General features: G+C 39.4%; 1 protein-coding gene across 1 annotated transcript in view; it reads right to left on the reverse strand.

The window, feature by feature from the left end:
• Positions 1-9,090: 9,090 nt before the first annotated feature.
• galnt2 (UDP-N-acetyl-alpha-D-galactosamine:polypeptide N-acetylgalactosaminyltransferase 2) overlaps positions 9,091-24,749 on the reverse strand; it is a 73,572-nt gene continuing 57,913 nt past the window's right edge. Inside the window, exons 8-16 of the mRNA XM_028015519.1 lie at positions 21,278-21,365; positions 21,095-21,182; positions 20,899-21,002; positions 18,269-18,395; positions 14,934-15,026; positions 12,668-12,751; positions 11,514-11,640; positions 10,687-10,806; positions 9,091-10,158 (exon numbers count right to left, since the gene is read on the reverse strand). Of these exons, the coding sequence (XP_027871320.1) occupies positions 10,003-10,158; positions 10,687-10,806; positions 11,514-11,640; positions 12,668-12,751; positions 14,934-15,026; positions 18,269-18,395; positions 20,899-21,002; positions 21,095-21,182; positions 21,278-21,365 (987 nt within the window). The 3' untranslated portion in view covers positions 9,091-10,002. The remainder of the gene's footprint in view (positions 10,159-10,686; positions 10,807-11,513; positions 11,641-12,667; positions 12,752-14,933; positions 15,027-18,268; positions 18,396-20,898; positions 21,003-21,094; positions 21,183-21,277; positions 21,366-24,749) is intronic.

The raw sequence follows: 24,749 nt of genomic DNA on the forward strand, positions 1-24,749 counted from the left end.
AGAATACTGGACGGATTTATGGCACTCTGTACGCTCCGTACGTACAGAAATTGAAGTTTGGCTGAATAACACATTCCCATGGACATATATAGCAACGGACCAAACGTTCTTTGTGGGAGACTTCCCAGAGGGAGCGGTTCGCTCTCCTGCTGGGTTAGAGGAGCTACACATTGCCAACTTGCGTACCCAACGCCTTCCAACTCCTGAAGATCTTCTGAACGCTCCTAAGGATGATTTTGCAAAGATTGATAAGAGTGTCGCCCAGAGGATCTTTGACAGCCTCAACGATACTTATTGGAGGAAAACCCTATCTTCACCGCGATGTGACCTCTTACAAGAAAGCCATACTTTATTTTCCGTATGGAAGTATCACTGCCCCGATCCCGACACCTTTCCTACCGCTAAATGGGCTCTACAAGCCTGCTATGAGGATTATTATCGAGATTGCGATTGGGAATGGTGGGGACTCCAACAGGAAGAACTTCAAGCCTGGGTTATACCATGTCTCAGTGAATCCACCAATTATTGAATCAAGTACCAGTATCTCGCCACAGTTTATTCTAAGGACCGCGCGATTTGGCCTGGAATTTTTTGGAGACCTGAAAACTACGTCAACCCGAGACCCTGGCGCATGACTTGTAAAAACAACACACGGCATGTCCTTGAATGTGTCATCAGTTTGGCCAGAAGACCCTGCCACGAGGTCCAAGGTTGGGAAAGCTACTGCAACCAACATTATGCCGATGAGTATGACACTCACTCTTCTGAAGTTACTTGGCGCAAAATCAATGGTACTTGGCGGAGGGCTATAGTAAGTGGACGGACCTGCACCGACGCAATTCTGGGATACCATCTCCAGAAGCGCAAGAGCATTCTGGGTCTCCCAGTTCCGTTCATCCCAAATCCCCTGGTGGCCATCGCCGAAGGACATGCTTTCCGCAAGAATCTGTGTGATGGGCACACAGACCCAGGGTTTGATTGGGTCGGGCCTAACCTTTTGTATTCCAATCTCACCTGCCAAATCTCTAAGGAAATTTGGGAAAAATGTGGAAAAGGATCTGACCAACATGAATGTTACTGGTTCGAGACTTTGGGATCAGCTATCGTGACCACCCTTACCGACGTCGTGGAAGGAGTTGCTAACATTGTAGAGGGAGGCCTCCACATCGTCGGACAGTGGCTGCTAGATGCTCTGAGCCTGCTGTGGCCATACATCTTGGGCCTACTGGGAGTGGCCGTGGCTTTAATCGTCGGCAAAGTTGTTCTGGAGGTGTGGCTGAAAGCACTTTGTCGTTGCAAAAAGAGGGAGTACCAGCCCCTCCCCCCGAAGGAGGAGCCTACTTCTGCATAAAAGAGAGCTCTCGTGTGCCTACGAGCCATTCAACCTTCCCCGCCGCTGCCAACAAGACCGGAACCAAAGGAACCATCATCGGACATCATGGCATCTAACTTTTCCACCAACTCATCAAACCCCAATTCACTTTTTGCACCACTTCAAGTGAGTACCTTTGAGCACTTAGGGGTTACCCTGGCCTGGGTACTCTACTGCCACACTGGTTCCTGGCCCAGGGGACATCCCACGAGGATCTTCGTTGCGCTACAAGGATATGTGAAGCTTATCCTACGACCCATCATCCTCCAGAAATGGGGGTTAGCTTCATCCCTCTTCGCTTGTTACCTGATGGGCCGTACCCGCATCAACTGGCGCAGGGGCGTTGTGGTCTGCCTATGGCTCGTCACCGACACCACAGCCCTGATACTGGAGTTGGTCGTTGGGGGCCATCAAGCCACTCGAACCGCCCCACTTAAGATCCTCACAGCTATTCTAGAAGGGCTCTTCGCAGTATCTATCCTCGTCTACTTAGCGCGCCAAGCCTTGTCCATCAAAGGTCGGGGCAGGCGCATATGGCTACAAAAGTGGATAGTTCTGGCTCTTTGGGCAACGGTTTGGGGGATCTTGGTGGTCCTCTACTGGCTTCAGGAAACCTCAGACCTAGCCATCGTTGTATGGATGATGACCTATGCTGCAATATTCCATGATTCAGCTCATGTCTATGATCGGGGCGAACCAGCTCCAGATCATGACATTCCGGTTCCTGTGATTAATTCTCCCTGGCTGGCAGCCCAAGCAGGCACACGAGCTTAAACCAGCTACACTCTCCGCTTTCGCTTTTGCATATTCGTTGTGTTATTGTTAATCCGAAACCCCTAATCGTGAAGTTACCTAGGTTGCTGTTTCTTCTCAGGCACCAACCTGCTGTGTGGGATGTGGGATCGCCGCAGAGTCCTATGGATTCATATGGGTTGCATCGTCCTCCCGCTGGTGTCACCGTTGCGTGAGCAGCCGTATCACCGATGTAACGGCAATTCTCTGCGCCACAGGGCAAGGAGATTTGCCTTACATAGCGGCCTCCACATCTCGATCCCTGGAACGGGTGCACAAAATAGTGTGGACCTCTGCCTTTGGCCAAGAAGACGACGACCTTACAACATCTCCAATGCACACGGGACTCCTGCTGCCCGTGATTCAGAAGTTATGGGAACACCAGCTTACTCGACAATGCCTGCCAACTCTACACCTTATCGATGGACGAGTTGTGGCAGTAGGCGAGTACCTTCCACCAGCGTGTCCCATGTCGCCGGATATGTTTATCGATGTCGGATGCCAAACCAGCAGTGCGACTAACAGAAAAGGTACCCAAACTGAGATTCTCAGTTCATCTCACCAAGCGTGCCAGACAGAAGACACCCTCTTCGTGTCATCTCCTTCACCAGATCCGCCTTCAACCGATATGGATTTTCAGGATCTACTGACTGAGTTGGAGGGATACTGTAACAACCCACCGACACTGCCAGACTCTGAGATGGATCTGTCTTCGCTTCTGCAATCTTCCCTGGAGGACATTAGCCCTCCCGGATCAGCAGGATCTCCACTTCCTCCACAGTTGGACGCCGAGTGCTGGATTTCTCCGCCGTCCAATCTGACGGAGTATGAGGTTGTGGATACCTGGACACCATCATCATCTCCGGTTGCCTGCTACGAACAGGACATCTTGACTGCTGATTGCGGTGATGGACTTGACCTCTTTTGACTTCGGACTTTGTGTTTTCTGCGAAGCACCGTCCGATCTCAAGGAGGGGGTGTCAAGAAAACTGGTAGGGGGTTTGAGATCTATCCAGGTACACGCAGAAACAGGTGCATGAAAGCCTGAGAGAAATAAAGCAATCTTGTGTTTTGATTTATAATGATTGAGTGTTTTGATAATGATTAAGTTGAACATGTATGAATACAATAGGTAAAATGACTGTATGTAAGTAATCACTGAATGATTCTGAAGTGTACGAATCATGATCTGTAACAACATGACAACAATGAAATGATTAAGGTTTGATGATTTATAATAAGTGAAAGAGGTGATTAATGCTTATGATTAATGCTTAATGGAAATCAGCACATAGTTTTTAATATTTGACTGTGTTTAAAAGTTAATCAGAGAAAAGCACATAGTTTTTAATGTTAAAAGGAAAAGGGGAAAAAGGAGAAGGGGAACTTGTGAGTTCCTGCTGTCGCAAGCAGTTCTGAACAGATGGCCAGACGCACAGGATGGGTGGGGCGGTATGGTTGGCTAAGAACAACACGCTGAGGAAAGGACGGTACTTTCCATCCCAGCCAGCAGACAGGAGGGGCCGACGGGGGTTTCCGTGAAATCAGCAGATGTTCAGGAAACCACGTAAACTAACACTCCCCATACACATACATGGCAGAGAACTGTATAAAAGCAGACGGAAAAGGAGAAGTTCTTGTTCTTTGTCTGCGGCACCGAAGTAGAGCTAACACGAAGAAGCAGATCGAGGAAACAACAGCAGACCACACCCTGGAGCCACGGGAAAAGCTGAAGCTTCGTGCCGCCAAAGGGAGACAAGTTCCAATCATCCAACCCGGGTTCCTGATTCGATCGTCGGTCTTACCTCAACCCAAACATTGCAACAGACTTGGAGAAAAGACAAAGGTTCCGGAGGGATAAGGAGTTGGGTTTTCAAAACAATTGAACCCTCTCTACTTTGCTTCTATTCTAAAGAGGATTTTCCACACAAAGGACAAAGATTCAGACCAAGGTTTTTGGACGTTCCTGTTGCTAAAGATCCACCACAAACTGGGTATGAGTTGAACTTGCTTCCTAAAAAGCTATCTCAGAATCTGCAACATAGGTTAGGGAAAAGAGACAGTAGGGTATGATTGTATATGTTGATCTTATTACACTGCTCTTGAATTATATACAATTGATTATTGATTTGTATGTCACATATCCCTGCTTAAGCTTGCTTAATAAATTCATACTCTAAAATTCTAATGAGGTTGGTGGACATTGGAATTAATTGAGTCATTTACTCATTTTTCAGTTCTTTTAATAAAGGTAAAACTAAGGTACATGGTTCTAGTAAAGAGGAGGCTTCATAATTTCCTTTGGTGAGAGTAAAATAATGACCCAGGGACTTACATCCAAGTCACTAAATCTAGTCTAGTCGGTTCCAAGAGCTAGTTATATTTTAGAAAGCGAGCTACCGTTAACAGAAGTGGTTATTGGAATTATGCAGCTGTGAGGGCTACTCAGCTGATTGTTTCTTAACTGAAAAGGGTCATAACTTCTGGATTGGAGGTAGTTAGAGCTAGACGAATCGCTTTCGACACCAGTTTAAATAGATTATCTCTTATAGATCTCTTTTTGGGTAATACCCAGGTCTTAGAGATTTTCCGGACCTGTTAGACAGAGAACTGGTCAGTAGTCAGCCCCGGAGGGTTGTGACGAAGTGGGCGGGGCTAGCTATTGCAGGATAACGGACATTACGTTTATTTGTGCTCAAAAGTAAAAAGATGAATTTTGTTTGTTAGAACAGGGCCGTTTTTTGTGCGTCCTAAAATAAAAAAACAAAAAAGGTCCCAAAATGATAAATGCGACGTTTGTAGCAAACTTGATATAAAATTTGTTGCTTTTCTGCTCTTCTGATTTCAAACACAATCTTCAACCAAAGGAAACTTCATTTTTGGAAATTAATATTATGACCTAACCCTTTCATGTGCTTTTTAAACCAATTAGAGCAACTTGTGTCCCTTTGGTATTTTTGTGCCACTGACACACATTTAAAATGCACTACTTCTTTAAGCACACAATTTCTTGATTTATATTAATTTTCTGGCAGAAATCCTTTTAAAAAGTCACACTTAATTCTTTGACTGGACAAAAATCTTTTGTTTGTGTTCATTAAACCTACCAGTTTGAATGTTTGGGATAAAAAAGAAACTTTTTTTGTGAGCGGTAAGTTGTTGCTGTGGCAGGGTCTGTTTTTGGATCCTCGCAAGCTTCAGAGAGGATCTCAAGCTAGAAAATTAACCGCTCTGAAAATTAAAGTTTGCGACTAATTGCTAAAGATTTTAGAGATTTAAAGTTAGCAAAATGAAGAATTCATATAAAAAAATGGGAGAATATGTTGATTTAAGATATTTCTATAGCAACCTTGAATAAAAGATTTAAAAAGTATTTCACCAGCTCAGGTGGAGAAATAAAACTGCTGCCAGTTTCCTCACTTCAAAGCTCAGCAATAAACCCCCTAAAAAACACTAAAAATAAATTTTCTGCGCTTTTTCTTACAAATAAAAAGAAAAATTTATATGATAGTATATATTTCTATGGGAATATTTAAAAGAGATCCAGCCGGAGTAAAAATGAAGGAACTTCTGAGGGTTAGGTAGAAAATTTCAAAACTATAAAGAAAAAAAAATCAGCATTTTTCCATCAGATTTCCAAACTGTCCCCTATAAAGCACAAACCAACTAAAAACACATTAATGTACGTTTTAAAGTTTTGTCCTAAAAGGCCTCTAGCAGGTTTTACCCCATCTAATTTACCCATTGAATTATTTTTTTTAAATTTGTGATTCGGCGGCAGATCCTCCCGTCACACAAAGTTGAAAAGAAAAGCCGAACACAACGCAGAGCGAAAACAAACACAAAAGGAGAGAGAAACAAAGATCAGGGGGGCACAGAGCAAAGTATCAGACAACACTCCAGATGTTGGCTTCGTCCGCTGGCTGCGTGGAACGGGAAATGTAAACAGGAACGTTTGATCAAAGTTGCAGAGAAAGAAATAATTTATGGTCTTAAGATCGGCAGTCAAGTCGAATTTCCAGTTTATCTCAGCCGAAGCCGAGCTGCTCGTTTTGAAAAGTGTCCAGTGTGGTGAATAAATCGGACGGGGAAGACGACGGCATCATGAAGAAATCAGGGTTATGAAACAGTAAACAGGACTGTCCACACACTACACACCATCTTCACAGTGAAACATGGTGGTGGCAGCATCATGCTGTGGGGATGCGTTTCTTCAGCAGGGATGGGAAAGCTGCTGATCGTTCCTCTCCATCTACGCTGACTGAAATTGGCACATTTTGCAAAAAAAAAAAAAAGGACATAAAAAAAGTTAAATGTGCAAAGCTTCATTCATCTTCTCGTGACCTTTGACCCCTCACCCGGGCCATCCTGAAGTAAAACCTCCTCACAGCGTCATAATGCCGTCACCATTTCCCAGTGTTGAGTAGAACTCAACAGTGATCCAGAGACAATTAGAGCTTCAGATGTTTTAAAAACACTGAAAAACACAAAACAAAGGATTCAGGTCCAACTTCTGGTGCAAATAATTTATATAAGAAAAAATTAACAAGCAACTTTTCAGCAAGACACAAGAGCTTGTTTTGAGTCAATAATTCAATAATCTTGATTTTAAAAAGTACTAGATCCACTGGCAGAGTTTTTCACTTTTAACAAAACAATTTCCTATAAATTAAATAATCGCACATTGGATCCAGTAACATTTTTTAAATCAAAATTAGGAAATAATTTACGTAAAACAAGCTCCCATATCTAGCTGAAGTTTCTTGTTAGTTTTGTCTTAATTCAAAGAAACTAGGCCAAAAATACTTGTTAGATTTTGTGTTTTTGCAGTGTAACCCAACCACTTTTACTTGTGAAATATTTGGAAAAAGCATGTACATTTCCTTTAAAACTTTTGCATTATCACATTAAATACTAAAACATGTTTTCAAATTTATGTAACTAAATGTATAAAAGTTCAAGGACTGCAAATACTTTTGCTTGATCCGATATAAGAATTTCCAAATTAATGCGTCACTCCAAACGTATTCAGAGCTAATTCTCCCCAATCTGCATCAGCAGTTTTTAAAAATATAGAACTGAAGAGAATAAACAACAAATATGATGCAATGAAGATGCTCAAAAAACGCAGAGGGAGTCAGATTACGATAGAAAGAGAAATGAACGAAAAATGGCTTCTGTAAAACTATCTAGTTGCTGCAGATGGGGGGGAAAAACGCCACTGTGTTGATTTGTGACACCAAAATATTGTTGCTCTGGATCGTCTGTTGGAGTAAAATAAGAAGGGGCTTCCCATTTCAACCACGGTCAGCATGAACAGAGCAGCAATGCCTGAGTTATCAGAAAAATCTGCAAAGCTTACGCAGAAACTGAGAGGACAATCAGTAAAACCCTGTTAACTGCAAACTTATTACAGACGGTCCTTCTGACAGGCAGAAAACCAAAAGACTCAAACGACCCAGTGGTTCTGTGTGATGACAGGATGCTGATGGAGGCTTCTCAGCGAAATGAACACCTCTGATGCTTTTGTCAATAAGAAAGTAGAAAAACTGAAACTACACCTCAGTGATATTAGTGATTATTTGCCCATCAGACTCAATGCTGACAGTAAACCTCAGAAAAAGAAGCAGACATGGACCAGGAACTGAAAACAGAACCTCTGAGGAGGTTCTGTTTTCATAACTTTGTGTAGATTCTGAATCATTTAGGAAAGAGAAATCCAGAGAGCTGAACTAAAACACATTAAAGGTGACCTACTATGCTTCTTTGCACAGATTAGGACAGATTTATGGGCTTCACAAAACGTATCACTTTTTTTTTTACATAAAATCATTCTTGCATAATGAGATTTTATGTCTATTTTGAACTCCTTTCAGAATGAGCTGTTTTAGGGCGTTCTGTCACTTTAAATCCAAATAAGCTGCTGCTGGCCACGCCCCCAAGTCAATGTTTACGCTCACAAATGAAAAGGGCTGCAAGCAGATGTGTCATTATACAAACGTACATCTTTGAAAGACATTAGTGGAGCATAAAGTGGGGAAACCAGTTGACCAGATGTGCCTGAGTTCTGCTTGGGTTGCTAGGTAACAGGGCTGTGCTCGGTTAGGGTTGCTAGGTAACGGCGCAGCGCCCATTCCAGACACCAAAACACATTTACTACCTTTTATTTTTAAGCACTGGGTTACTTTTAGAAACAGTTGAGACCCAAATGGAGGTATAGAAACAGGCAGAATGTGAATTTTGCATCACAAGTCGCCTCCAACAGTGAAGCCTGAGTGATCAGAACTGAAGAAGAAGTGAAATGTATTCAAAAACAAAGGTTATGGGCTCAAAACTATTAAAACTAACATAAAATTGTCCCTGCTGCTTAAAGCTTTCCTTTAACGAGGCGTCAGAGAAAGTGCTAAACTGGAGAGTTTCAGATGTTTGCAGTGCTGCCTTCCCCTCACCTGTTGCTGCACACTGTTGGTCAGCTGGCTTAAAAAAACAACAGATAGTTTCGAAACTTTCGTTTTTAACTTTTGCTTCTATAAAAGGGTAAATTCAGCTGTTTGAAAATACTTCCAGTAGTGAAAACCACCAGGCCGCCACAGAGCAAAGAAACTAAATACAAATATTCTGTATGTTTACTTGAAAGCTACAATTAAATTTACCAGGTGTCACCATTGTTTTTGTATTAAAATAAAATAAATATTTGTGAGTGCTAATTACTATTAAGTGTGTAATAATCATTGGATGTTATTTTATAAATAGAAATAATTTCTGTTCCTCTGTTTTTGGATAAAGCAGTGAAACAGTTTTAAATATTGTCAAAATATTTAGGATATAATTTAGTGAAGTTGATCATACCATCTCATATCTAAACCAGTAAATGTAAAGATGTGAAGACAGACCACCAGGAGCAGTCAGAGAACAGTCACAGTATGTAAGGAAAAACTGTTTTTAATTGCTCCTCTGGTCCTCCTGAAACTTAAAACAAACTTTTCTTTCAAATCTGGTGCCATATGTTGACAAGAGTAAACAAAACAAAGACTTATGATCTTTTTGTTTTTTTTCTGTGCAGTTTTTAAGAAACAACAAAGTGAAGAAGTAAGGATGCTGCAGCAGCCAGCGCTACATCCTGAAGACCTTAGAGACGGTCTTTCTGTTTCAGACACAACCCTCCGTCAAGAAGTAAAGACGCTCCTCCCAAGGACAACGGACTGGAATCAGACGCACAGAAAGTAAAATACAGAGTTCTCTTTTCTCCTCCTCCATCTTTTTTGTCAATTCTGTAAACTAGTGAGAGAACAAAAGAAGAACAGCTCGAAGAATCGAGTCCGTGTTCCTCCTCCCATCATCACTCGACACCCAAAACCCCCCATAGGAAACCTCCACCTGCCCCAACAAGAATCACTTAGGAACAGAACCAGCTCCAGCAGCTCTCAGCAGAGATTCAAGAATTTTAAAAAAAATATGCATAAGAAAAATAAAAATAATCCACCAAAGAGTTTAGTTTGTTTTCAACCAGCATTAAAGAAGAAAAAGGAAATCTCTCTGGAACCGTCAATGACAGAACGCCGAGGTATGTCGTTGGAAACTAAATCCTCTTCATCGCTTCCGTCCACCGCATGCAGTCAGTCTCCGGTTCGCTCCGACGCCGTCTACAAGCCCCTCCCCCACGGGGCGTGGCTCGACGTTTAAGGGAGGGGAGTGGTGGGGGAGAGGGGTGTAGAGAGAACTGGCTGCGTCTCTGCGGAGGACGAGGACTATTCCAGTCCATCCTGCTCCTCCAGTCTTTTGCTCGTATGTCTGTCTTTTTGTGTCTCAGTCAGATATCCAGGGCTCTGCAGCGCCTCCTATGATTGTAAATTCAGGGTGAACTTCCACTGTTGGTTAAGGTTCGGCCCACAGACCTCCACGGTTAGCCCACCCATCCTGGCGCTGCGGCTGTCCAGGCAGAGGTTGCTGCCCACGTGACGAAGCTTCGAGTTGGACTCAATCTGCTCCCATTTCTGTAAAAATTAAAAATTAAGAAAACATTACTTGTCAGCAGCTGTTATACAGAGCATACAGCGGAAAAACCAGCTGACCAAACGTGATTGGGTTGTTAGGTGACAAGATGGGCTTGGCTGGAGTTGCTAGGTAACGGCGCAGTGCCCGTTGAATACAACTTAGCAGTCATGAAGTTATTGCGACAGCTCATTTTTCAGACCCCAAAAAACATCAACTTATTGCCAAAAAATGTCTGGGTGTTTATTTAAGTGTTTGGATTGTTTTTGTAGAAGCAGTTGAGACCCAGATGGACGTATAAAAACGAGCTCGTTAGGGGAATTAAGCCAAATACTAAGGAAATGTAGGTGAACCTCTGATTTGATGAAAGTGGTCAAACAAGTCATCCCTCCTTGTTCTGCATTTATTACACAGAAATTATTTTAGAGATCCTAGCTGACTTAAAACTAGAAACGTTTTGTCTGATGTAATGTCAAAGAATGAGAAATAAAAGCTTATTTGTTTTTTAATGCAGTGTGTTTCATCAGTACCTGTCTGCTGTCGTTCTCTCGACATCCTTGTAGTTTGATTAGGGAGCCGGCGGTCCGGTCCACCACCGTCAGACAAAGGTCCATGTGTTTCACCGACTTGTCTTTGGTTAGGGCCCATTCCTAAAATACATAAATAAATAAATAAATGTATAAGATTAGTGGTTTGATACAGGACAATCACAACGGGAGGGATTTAATTTATATTATGGATCAACATGTCCTCAGCTTATCCCAGTGAAATATTCTTTATGACCTTTAACACCTTTGGAAAAAATCCCGTTTCATATATCGAACCAATACTGATAAGAAAAACATGACTACAATCGTCCGATACTGATGTTGGTGACTATCCTGCATCTGCAGACCAAACATCTTTAAAAACAGAATAAGCTCCATAGAACAGATTCAGGAGTCAATAGTCTGAATAGTTCAACATCAGGAAAACTTCCTAAAAAGGCACAACCCAGATATAATGCGTTATCACAAAGATATTTTATCCTTAATTAGTTTTTAATTAATATAATGTGTTCATTAAATTGTCTGATGTGTTCAGATTGATGAAAACAAAATCATCTTTATTATTTTTATTTTATTTTAAAATGATAAATTAACAAAGTTGTACGCTTTTCAAAAAACTTTGGCTGAATTTGCACATTTCTGTACAAAAACCCTATAAATTTTCTTAGGAGATTTTCTTACTTGGCACATTTGTGGAGATATCTACACATTATCCTTTTCAATCACCAGTTTTACTAACAGAATCCAACCACACTCCTTCAGTTCATGTCCTCCCAGGGTTCCTGTGTGTTTTGTTATTGAATCTCTACCTGATTCCCTCCGGCGTTGTGGCACTCGTAGACGCCTACCACTCCGTCTGCAAAATGCCCCAGAGTGTCCAGGCAGTTTCCTCCCTGCTGCAGCGCTCCGAAGGCGATGTCCTGATGATCTGGAACCCTGAAAACACCAGAACCAGGTGACGGACTCCTCCTGCTCTGACTTGGTGTTGATTGTTTACATGATTTCATCATTTCATCGTGAGTCTGTATTGGGGCCAAATGTCATTCTTACATTTTAAACGACTCTAAAGAACTTTGTGTTACACTTGACTAGGAATGGGAATTGATAAGAATTTATCGATACTGATTTCATTATCAATCTGGCTTATCGATTCCCATTGAGGTAGGAAATAAACTCTTTAATTCAAAACATGCACCATGTTTTATTCGATTCAAACGAAATTAAAACTTCTATAAACAATAAAAATCCTTCTGTCACAAGAACATTTTAACATGAAATGCAACTTTCTGCACAACAGTTTGTTTTTAGTATAATAAACGAGCTTCTTCGTTAAATATATTATAATTTACTAAATACGACTGTAAATGTTAACGTGAGATGGAGATTATTCATGCTGTATGGCGATAACATTAATATAATAACCAGTTTAACGTTACCTGGGACATTCATAGCAGGAGACACCGCGCTCAAAGCCCCGCCCTCGGTTGCTTAGCACCGCTATTGCTAAGCAACGTAATAACGCTTTACATTCACACAAATCGTTTGCATGCTGTGTGGCCAATTGTTTGAGGACGTTTCCTTCTTTTATTGTGATTAAAGTACTGAACATAGTGCAACTGGCCCTCGTATCGCCTTTTTTTGTGAAATATAAACATATTTTGGATCGCTTCTGCCGCGACGCCATCTTGGATATTTTCTAAAGCAAAATACAGAGCGTGTGCTATAACGTCATCACGCAAATACGTCACGCTACGGGCACCGATAAGCAGATTCGTCAAGACGTTTGCTTTACGATTCTCAGTAGTTCAATTACTTGGATATGCAAGTCCTGCATATTTGCGAGATAATGTATTGTACACGTTTCATAGGATTTCCATCCCTACACTTGACTAAAAATATTCTATAAATACATTGATTGATTGATTGATTGATTGATTGATTGATTGATTGATTAAGTTCTTACCTCAGTTCGGGGTAGACGTTCTCCAGGTACCATTTGAAAGGCTTACAGCCTAACCTCTTCTTCATCTCCAAGCGACTCTGGATACTGAGACACACAGACATCGCATACAATCAGACGATGGTAACTTGAGGTCTTCAATGTGTTTCTGGGGTTTGATTTGATCAAAGTAATAGTCGGTGAGGGCAGGAAGTGGAGGCTCGTCTGATTGGCTGCATTAGGGGAAAATAACCGCTTAGCCTCACTGATACACCAGCTTTGTTCCCACAAGTCCAAATAACAACCATTTCCATGCTGTCGGTGTTGGAGGCACAAAGACAAGGGAGATGTGTCAAACCTCTTTCAAATTTCATCAACCTTAAGAGCACAGGTGTCCAAAGTGCGGGTCGGGGGCCATTTCCGACCTCTTTAGTGATTTTATACGACTCCAATTCAAGAAAATACAAATTCCTCTTGTGAGACTTTGATGCACTCAGATCTGATCTTAATGTATTTATTACACTTAGCCACAGACTTTTCAATGAAGGTGACCTAAATCTTGATTTTATTGCTCGAAAATTAACAGAAAATGTTTTATTACAATTCACAAAGTGGACGCTTTTTTTTTATGAGGCAAACCTGGAAAATCGTTTCATCATTTTGGATCTACAATAATTAACACATCCAACTTGAAAATGTACTATTTTACTCATTTAATTAAAGTATTGCAACTTGGTTTATTTTTGAGGAGGTAGGTTTTCCTTTCTCCCCTATTGTTTAGGCCCATGAGTCCTTTTGACAGAACGTTTGAACATTCAAGGATTAACGGATAAATGATTTATCAAATTTTAAAAAATTAATGCATGAAAATCTCGTATTTTGGATGTAACTGAAAACATTCATCTTTTGTTTCTTGGGCTTCAAAGCAATGAAAACCCTAAAAACTTTACAACAAGGGAAAAACAAGCTAGTTCTTTTTCATATTTATGGAACAATTACAAACATTCAAACAAATTAAAATAATTAAATAAATAAACCTGTCTGTACCAATAAGTGTCATCTTTCTGTGGAAATTCCTTGCTATGAAAACACATAAAGGTCTGATAAAAGTATCTCCCTGTATACAAATATTGGTCATTTCAAACGATTTTGGTCAGAGGCAGGAAGGCCCAGAACGAGGAGCTAAACGAGCCACTTGTGGCTCTGGAACCACGGGTTGGAGACCCCCTGCATCGGGACAGACAGTTAGCAGACGGCGCCTTAAATCCTCCTGCAGGTTTTGATGCATTTTTAATGATGAATGGTCGTATTAGTAACCCAGACGGCTTTGCCTCATTATGAGCAACACAACACACTTTTTTTTAATAACTTTCCACGCAGATTAGAAGTTTTATCTCATTTCTTTTATTTACTTTGGTATTTACTATCATAATCTTGCTTCTATCCTTTTAGATGAGAGGCTCTCCGGTTTTCAGCTTCTGACCCATAAAACACCAGCCTTGCAGCGCACAAACATTGCTTATGTATGATCATCAAACTAACATCTCCAATAGCTTTTTAATTGTTTTCTCACAATTTCTCCATTTATGAACAAAGTTTGGCTATGTCTGCTGCTAAAAATCAAAAGTTGTTCCTGCTCTTTAAGATTCAGGTCTGGGAACTAAGATGACCATGAAAAACGGTTCATTTAGTTCAATGAGCCTTTTCTGTGTTGATAAGTTTCGATCATTTTCCTGCTTAAAGAACCAATAATTACAAAATAACAGTTTACTGGTAACATCCAGCAGCCTTTTATTTACAATCTCCTGCTATTTTAAGGAGTTCATGCTGCGTCCAGGGGCCTTTGGAAAAATGACCCGCAGCATCACACCTCCTTTGCCCTTTGCTGGGAAATCTCATTCCAATCTTTGTTTATCTTTTTCCAGTTGTTTTAAACTTTAAACAACTGGAAAAAGACATTAAAAGAGCTTTTTCCTGCTGTCGTTTAATGGCTAATAAAGATCAGCACATGTCTCCTGTGTTTAAGTTGCAGATCTTAACCAGGTTCGTTCCTGCTGAACAAATGTTAAATGTGGGATTTCATATTTTCCAGTGTCAGATTATGCTGCTATAATAAAATGAATTCACTTTAAAGCTTTCCAAATGTGTTTCCCAACAGAAATTGAATGTGTAGGAGTTGAAATACTTGTTAGAAAAAGTTATTTTCCATTTACTTGTTCCTAATTGTTGTGGACTGATGTGATCTAGGAACCTTGTTTACTGCGTTTATTTAAAATCTGACTGGACTCACTTCCCGTAGGGAACGTTTCTCGCCGAGGGAACAGCAGCGTAGTAGAAGTTCTTATACTCGTCCATCCACACCTCTGCTGCTCGTCTTGTGTTCCTGAGGAAAAACGGCACAGCTCAACCATTTGAACAGAAATTAAAAAGTTAAAAACAGAGAAACGTGAAAATGGCGACAAACAGATGCGCAATTAGACAATGTTACATCTTTAAAAAGCAGAAGTGGAGCCTCCTGCACAACCAACAAGAAAACAGCAAGTTGTCGACTTACCATTTCTGGATGGTAAGTCGACAGCAAAACTCTTATCTTTTCCAGCAGCCATTGTACAGTGCATGCAGCGGTAAAACCAGCTGACCAAATGTATTGGAGCTCAGATTGGGTTGCTAGGTAACGTGGGGTACCTGCTCATTTGCGACATTACATTCCAGAGGTTTTTGAAATGGCTCATATTTCAGACACAAAAAAAATCAACTTATTTAAAAAATGTCTGGGTGAGTTTTTTAAGCACTTCGACTGTTTTTAGAAGCATTTGAAGCTCAAATGAAAATATATAAATGTGAAAATCATTTTGTTGTTTTTCTTTTTCTTAATGTACCTCCAGATATTTCTAACTAGATTCAGTTAGCTGATTACAAAAATGATCTATTCCAAGGTCCAAGAGTGCAAGTGGTTTCAGTCTGCAGTCAAGACGTTTTCTTAGAAATGCCCATCTAGAGGACAGCAACAGATAATGTTCATCTGAACTTTATTTAGGTGCTTTTCTTCACAGTCAGTGTGAGCTGGCCCAGCCTCAAAAAGCCCATTTTTGCTTGGCTGTGCTGGAAATGCTGCTCCCTCTGGGACAATTACAAACTCACCCAGGCTCACAAAACAATGTCTGTCCTGACGCTCCGGGACACTGTCTGGGACTATTTAAAGGGCGAGACGGGGAACCGCAGCCACCTACAGTACATGCAGTTGGCACTGCTATTCGCTGCACTGCTGCTCTCCGTTTGGACTCAAACACTTCAGCTGAGACGACACGGGGAGTGAAACTGACAGGAGATGCTTAAACTCTGCTGCTGAAGCTCATCCATATCTACAGAGTTTATTTTCATCCTGCTCAAGAACCATCCAGAGCGCCTCTTATCCATCGCATCATGAGTAGCCAACTGCTGTGTGTTGTCTGACATCTAAAAACTTGCCAAGCGTCACAGATTTGAACTTTTTTTCCCCACACTCATTACTGCACCTCCCCTCATTTAAACACAGACGTATAAAGTGTCCACAGAAATGTCAGACTCTTGGCTAGAAGCTGATAAAAAGCATTTGAGAATTTAAGTTTATGCCCAAGGGCAGGACAGACGTCAGTCATCATCAAAAAGACATTGTAGGGAGCTCTGGCACTGCCAAAAAAAAGGATTTATTTTGGTGGTTTTAAACCAAATGTTATAAATTTGTTTTAATTTTTTTTTTTTACAATGGATTTTCAAATATTACAGTTGAGTGGGAGTCAAATATCAATTTCTTATTGTTCTATTATAACTAGATAAAAAAACAAAACATATGAGGATATTAAAGAAAAAATAAAAAACAAGCAATTTTAGACGTGTAAAATGAGTTTTAAAGCTTAAACACAATAAATCTCCAGTTTAGGAGATGTGTCAACCCACCCAAAAGCAAAACTCAGACCTCTGTAAATTTATTTTAGTTTAGCTGAGCTACATCAAGTTTTACATAGCTAATATCCACAGATGGACTTTTGGTTTCCAAAAGTTTGTAGTCTTATTTAAGGTATTTCTAAAAGGGTTACATAGTGTATAATGTAAAAAAAGATGATTTTATATTTTATCCTCTTTTTCTCTAAAACTATAGTAGTTGCTGTGATACTGAGACTTCTGATTGAGTCTCCTAAGTGTTAGCTTTATTTTAAAACAGCGATTATTGAAACAGAGTTTGTAGCTCCTGAGAAAAACAAAATTAGATTTGGATACGTTATTTTAAACCCATGGTTCAGAAGACTGGGGTTTATCAGCTCCATACTGTGCTGCTGTGGGAGCAACTTTTTCCTTGTTGAAGATTCTTCACTCGTTTCAAACTAAGATAGTAAAGATAATGATGATCGACTCTAAAAACATTCCGGTAAAGACAAGAGGGAGTCGCAGTAATGTCAACATTTTGTTATATTTGCTAGTTGATGTCCTCAAATATCCTTAATCATGACCATGATGCTTAATCTCAAAGTGAGAAGAATTCAACATTTAATTTTTGTTCATTTAATCACAGAGGGGGAAAAAAATCTCTCATGAGATGATTGTAAAAAAAAAAAAAGGACCCTGAAATGACTGTGGAAAAAGAAAAGAGTTCATGATGCAAATGCACTATAACGTTCCAACTAACAATTACTTTAATAATCAATTATTCTGGTGATTAATTGGAAAAAGAAATTGGCACGTTCTGCTTAGTTTAGACCCCCTGCAAGAAATGTTTATGTTCTTTTTAAATGAGAAAATAAACATTTTATTGCCTGAAATGCAATAGCAGAGTGAATTAAAACCAGGCAAAGTTAAACCTAAACCACTTGAGGAGTTTTTGTTAATATATATTTACAGACATAGGTTTTGTTTTATCTTAGATGCAAAATGTATAACATATATTTTGTACAATTTTAGCTTACTTGCTGCTCTGAATATGTTAGGGTTTTTTCAGTTAGTGGGTTTTTTTGAGTTTGTATTCTTCAGTTAACGATTAATCGGTTACTAAATTAGCTGATTTTTTTTCAATAACTGTTTCATCCCTAATTCAATGATGTTCTCAGGGCTTTTGAAAGTGAAACAGATCTTATTCTAATCTCACCAAAGCACACAGCAGCATTTTGAAAACTACACGTTTGTGATGATTAGACAGAAAAGGCTTTTCTCTGGCATCGCTCACTAACAACCAGCTGGCAGGTATGTGCCGCCTAATGGTTACTAATAAAATAAGAACGATGATAAAACCTTGGGAATCGTAAGAAAAGGTTGAATCATTTTTAGCCTTATTTGAGATATTTTAAAGTTTGGGTTGCAGATTGGTGGGGTTCTTAATAAATTTATTTTATGTTTTCTGAGAAAAGCCAAGATAAAAAAAAAATCTTCTGTACCAACTAATTAGCACGTTCACACACTGAGGGAGAGCTGAGAAAAGACTGTGGTTACTGTGTGTTCTGCATAAAACCCTTTAATAGGTGGACTGGAGTAGTTTGGAAATGGTTCTTCTGTGGATTTTTGTTGCTGCTGATTGCAGCCAAGATTTCGGTGTGACGTCAATAAAGGACACAAAACGTTGAGTTTCCAGTGTGCGTTTTTTTTGTGGTGCATTACCTCGCAAACACAGTCCCGCTGCCTCCAGGAAAGGTGTAGGGGTGTTGTTTCCTGAAGACGTGGCCAACCCGGCTGCAGGGGATGATCTCCAGGCTGCCGCCACACTGCCACACACGAAACGAGATCTCTAAAAAAAAAACCAAACAAACGCCCATCACAGTCTGTTATTTATAACGGAGCCGCCAAGGGAACATGGAGGATTGTCTTTATTTTGCGTTACCTCGCAGTAATTTACTGGTCAGTTCATGCGGCATGATTGAATACTGAAAGTTTTTCTGCTACAATAAGGTTTTCGAAAGGTTTTTCCATGTACGTTTTTGTCTCGTTTGTGAGAAGTCTGAAGTTTTATATTTCCTCAGTTAGGGTATAAATGCACTACAAACCTATTTGCAAAATACAAAAGCAAAACAGGTCAAACATGGACTTTCCATCCCTTCTAAGATACAAACAGAAACTTTCTGCAAGGAGGAAAGAAAGAAAAAATACATCCAAACTATTTGGAGTATTTCTGAGTTATTTTCACGGGGTAATAAGTCATCTAACAGTTTTGATTGTGTCTTTTTTGTGTTGTTAGTCTGAAAAAGAGCCGTTTTCATGTGCAGCTTTATCTCAACCTTACACAAACATACAAACAAAAGGTGAATAAATAGATTTCGATCCGCTTTTTGCAGCAAAGAGTTAAGAATATAAAAACAAATTTTATTGAGGCTTTTCAAATGTGTGACATTTGTGACTGTATACAAAATACAGGGTGTATATAAATACAGGGTGTATTTGCTCATTTATTGTGAGGCAACACAAAAGAAAACTGTTTCCCCATTTCCCTGGAGGGGCTCTGTAATTTATAACAAAAAGTGTGTAAAAAGAACAACTAATTTAGTCTCCTGCACCTTCTAAATGTTTGAAATGTGTTTATAATTTGCAGTTAGCTTTGTGACATCCTCTGGGTTTGAATGAGTCTGGACTGTCAATCCAGCTCTGAGTCTCTGCCTGCACCTCCCAGGGAGCGCCGTGAATCGCTCTGTCAGCTCATCCCGCTTCCCAACTGAATCCAAAACAAAGGCAACAGGGAGACAAAGCTGCAATTATATCACTCCACAGTTTGCAAATGATCTCCACTGTGTAGACCAGTTATTTTTACGCAGTGTTTCAGTTGTGTTATTATCGAAGCACCGCTGTCATTTCTAAACTGAGAATATAATCACTGAATGGCTTTCTGCTCGTATTGCTTTTGGCATGGAAATGCAGACAATTTCCCGAGGCGGCATGAAGAACAAGCAGAGAGCTTCATCAGTAAACATCGCACAGGAGAGTGGGAGTTTAATGAGTGGGAAGTAATCAGTGGGAGCCAAAAAAAAAAGAACACAGATTACAGCAGGGCGGCAGATTATGAAATAAACTTCCACTGAACATAACGTATAGCTCTCTGCTTGGGGTCTTGCATTAATTTACGATGCACTATAGAGAACAGCACTGAAATGAACTGAAATGAATCAAAATACATGAAACTGACAGAGTAGGAAAAATTCTACCTTGCTTATTGGCTTCATGACTTTTTCCATCATTGTACAATTTTTCTCCACTTTTCTGTCAGATTATCCTGGTCTTCGTATCTTAGCACATCAGAAATTTTTTGACTACATTGACGCCGCTCCGCCATGCAGCTCGGCTGAATTATCAATATTAAGGTCAAACTTTAAGAGTTTGTCAAGCGTTTATATTTCAAAACAGAACCACCCATAGAAGGTTCTGTTTTGTAAAACGGTCCACCATCTTGGTTCCTGTATGAACGGCTCTGCTTAAGGATCAGGAGCGTCGCCCTCTGCTGGACGGCGGCCAAACTACAACAGTAAAAAAACTATCTAATCGGACATTATTAGTTAATCGATTGGAACTAATTTTAATCTAATAAATTATTAATCGACAATTAATCCCATACTAGGCTTATGTAATTGGGTATGTATTAATAGTTGTATAATTACACAAAATGTGTTTCTTTAATGCATTTGTCTGTTTATACCTGACTGTTCCTGTGTTTCCTCACGTCTATCATTCAGGGTGTGGTCCTCCAGCTCCACCTCATTTTTTTCTTCTTTTGGACCATCATAAATACTAAGTTATTAATTTCTTCTACCCTTTTGTCATTTATTGCACTGGGAAGAGGCAAGTTTTATAATGCACTGCAATCCTTTTATGTATATTGTTCAAATGTTGTTGTTTTTTTTTCATGTAATAATGATGGGCGTTTGAATATTTTCACTTAAGTTGTTATTACACCATCACAACATTTGTGGTCATAACGCTTGGTTATGACCAAAAGACCAAGCGTTTTCTGGTCATAACAAAACGCTTGGTTTTGTTATGACCACAATGTGCAATGTATGCTAACACTATTATTTTGTACAGAAGGGGATGAACATGCTATGTGCTAATGCTAATATATCAGGTTGAATAAACGGAAACCGCGTCTGAATCCAGACGCAGAAGTTCACTGGTCACACTTATCTAAAGCAACTATGTAAGAAATCAGATTAAATGTTGTTTTCTTTCTGGATTTCATATCCAAGTGAGGTCATTTGGTGTTTTTTTGACCCACAGTGGGGGTGTTCACCCTAACTCTGGGAACTCACCCAGATTTTCGCCTCCCCAGACGTCCATCATCATGTCGTACTTTCCTAGTCGCTCAAAATACTCCTTATCCATGACGAACAGACCGCCAGCAATCATCGGTGTCCTACAGGTGTGGTGAACAGAGAGGTCAGGGGTTCACAACAAACACTGGGGTGAAAAACAGTCATTTTGTTTCAGGGTGTGAGTGTAACTCACTTGATGGGGGCGATAGGGTTGCCTTGTCTGGCTCGTCTCTGCTCCAGAGTCATATAGTCCCATTTAAACACCAAATTCCAATCAAAGCCTACCAACAGAACCAGAAACAAGACGACGGTTATCATCAGTCACTTAATAAGTTGTAACACAAGTCATAGTGAGAGATGTGAAAACTGAAATGACCTCCTTTCAGATCGGCCGAGGCGCCCACATACTGAAAGTTGTCCATGTTGATGACGTCAATGATTGGAGAAACTACCCTTGTCTTATCCTGAAACACAGGCGGAAAAATATTTATTTTCTTTCCACTGCAGCTAAACAATGACAGGAAATCTGGCGCATCAGTAAATATTTATCAGAAATCAAAAGACCTCATGATGAAGAAAGTTCAAGTAAATATTTCCACTCAAAATATTGATTCGTGCGCTTATGTTTTGAATTTACTTTCTGTTTGAGTTTCAGAGCTGGAAAGCTGTGCAGCTTCGTTATTCCCAGCAGAGCTTCAGTGCAGTGAGACTCAGCTGGTTTAAAACAGATTCAGACAAAACACTGGACACATGGCCCAAAAACACAGAAACAAACCTCCAGGTATTAAAGGAGATCCTTTATTGTATTGTGATTTCACAACCACAAGGAATGCTGTTTCTATCCTCTTTTATTATTTAATGAACCAAATAAGAGAACAATAAAACAGTTTTAGCAAACTGCAAACAAAAAACACACCACATTAAGCAGTAAAGTTAATTTCTTTTGGCTTTTTAGAGACTGAACAATTTCTCAGATTTAATCAGTTTAGTTAGCAGTTTGTTGAAGACAATTAACGCCTGTATTTGTTTGAAAACCTGTTTATTTAATTGTGTCTCTCTTTCACTTTTACCTATTAAGGAACAGATTTAAGTTTGATTTAGCTGTCTGGATTCATTTTAAGTTTTTTTGAAATCTTTAATTTAACTTTATTTATGTGTGATTTATTGTAAGTAAATTTTAATCCTAAAAGATAAACAAACAACTTTTGATTCTTCTTACTGGAAAGGTCGAGTGTGATTGATTAATAAACATTTTAAAAAGTTAAAGCAACTTAATAGTACCAAATCTTCTATGCTGAAGAACATTTTTAGAACCGTTTATGAACGTTTTTTTAAAACGTTACCTGGCAGCTCTTCGCATTTGATGGTGTTAAAGTCTATACATTTGTTTCAGAGGAATAGTTTGTGAATGTAAAATAAGTTTTGGTTTTGAACAGTGAATGAAACATTTCTGTACTTTTTTGTTAAAGAGACCCTGATCTTTATTTGTAGGAAAAAGGGGACATAAACATCATTTTTGTGTGAAAGCTATTTTTTAATAAAATGAAGGAAACAAAACAGGATCTCTACATTTTTCTCCTACATGAAACTACTTCAAAATCCATTCATAAACACATTTCACACATCAATAACAGCCTGAAGTATACGTGCTCTGTTGATGGAAAGAAATTGATTGAAAACAAAACATAAACCTTCATTGATTATTGTGAACTGAGAACAAAACTGTGCTAGATACACATGTAAATGTCATTTCAACCTGTTCTCAGCAGAGAAACTGGATCACACAAACCTTCAAGCTGTCAAGCGGCTCTGGATGGGATGAGATTAGTATTTAGAGATTGTTTCATTTTAGTGCTGCTTTTTTATGAGGCTGTCGGAATCACAGCGTAATGTAATTTTAGTTTGATAACTGATCTGCAAATATTGTAAGAAATACATCTGCACAATATGAGGAAAGCATTTGATTTGAAAAATTATGTTAAATATTTGGTGTAATTAGACTGTGTGTTTTTTAACAGCTTATTGTCCAGTAGACTGGGTTTGATTGGGGATCAGAGTTGCAACATTTGTTATATTTTCAGATAAAGCTGTTTGCTTTCACACTGAACTGTGTCTAACTCCCCTCGTCGCCTGTGGTGGTGCGGCACCAAGAACTGCTAATGGAAACGACACACAAAGAAGACATGAGCCAACTTCCTTCTTGACAAAATGTAAACAAAAATGTAGTTTATGAGTATTTTTACTACTCTGTTGTAACCCAGTGTAAAAAACACAAGCAAGAATAAATATTGATTTAATATCTTTTTTTACAATGAGATTAAAAAGTATAAATAAATATATTACATGTATTATTCAACAATAAGATTTTAAAAAAAATAATAAAATTAAAAATAAGTTCAGAAATATATGTAAAAAGTGCTAAAAATCTTTTAAAAACTGTGCAATACGCCTTTAGTGATCGTTTATAGTGATGGCTTAAACAACCAATAGCTGGCGCAGTCTGATTTCACATCAGCCAATAAGGTTGATGGTCCCGCCCCTTCGCTCAGATTTCATCAGACACGTCAGAGAGCTAGGAGCTGATGGTTGCTGCCGCTAATAGCCCGGACGTCCTTGTAAAATTCAATGAAGAATCTTGGAAATCGGTAAGAAAAGCAATACTAAAACAGCTACACACAATATATAATTCAAAATAGTAAACCCGTTAAAGCTTCCGTAGTGAGTGGCAGAAGCCCGGAAATCCCAGTGTAGCGTCGTGTAGCAAGTGAAGGCTGCAAACGTTGCAGTGCAGCGTTCACTTGTAGCGACCAATAATTACAAGCCACCGTCTTCTTAAATCAGGATCGGTTGGAAATCCATGAAAACGTAAAAGCCCGTTATATCAGGAAGACAACAATGTTAATAGTATTGCTTTATTTGCTTCTGAAATACGACTTCGTCTTTCCTAGCTGTAATGGCTCGTTTCACTCATGCGGATATGACGTCAGAGCCGTACGTGCAAAGAGCCCATCCAGAATCTTCTGATCAGGTCCAACATCCCTTGTAAGTGTGTGGTGTTGGTTTTAGTCATTGAAGTAACTTAACTTACCTGCCATCTACTAACTATCAGAGGTATTTGAAGTAACCTTTCTTGTGGGTTACACATTTCTTTTTATTTTTACTAGAGTAACTTTATTATGAAGTATCGCTACACTTCCTGGAGTAAAATTTTTGGATTCTCTATCCACTGAATGAAAAACAAACATGTTTTAACCAAAAATTCACACACACACCTACAGTTTTAAAGTTTTATACGTTTTTTTTTTATTGAAAGAAACTGAATTGAAAAGATCTTTTGCCTTATTTTGTTATTTTTTGTTACTTATAAAAAGTTTGGTCATTTTGGTCCTTAAAATACTTAAATTTCCACTTAACTTTGTTTTGGTCCATCTGATTATGTAATTTTTAAATATTAAATGTTTGATAATTTGATCTTGGATGGGAACTTTTTACTTTTACTTGAGTAAAAATATGTTGAAGTAATGCTCCTCTTACTCGAGTACAATGTTTGGGTACTCTACCAACCCTAGTTTTTGGTAAAAGGTTAGGTTGATTTACCCAGAATGCCCTTCAATAGACGGCTTCCTGCTTTTGGAGCCGACTTCGTTCTGCTAGGTGTTCACATATACATGCAAACTGAGTTCACTTCAACTGAACCGAGACCAAGGTTTTTAGGCAGATCAGAGTTTGTGTGTTTGGTCCACATCAGAGTCCAATTGCACATTCACACCTCCACAAATGAACCGGACTTTCTAGATAATCAAACTAGAGTTTGGTTAAAGCAAACCAAACAGGACTGGTGTGAATGC

Source organism: Xiphophorus couchianus, chromosome 4 (genome assembly GCF_001444195.1).
Source record: "Xiphophorus couchianus chromosome 4, X_couchianus-1.0, whole genome shotgun sequence".
NCBI lineage: Eukaryota > Metazoa > Chordata > Actinopteri > Cyprinodontiformes > Poeciliidae > Xiphophorus > Xiphophorus couchianus.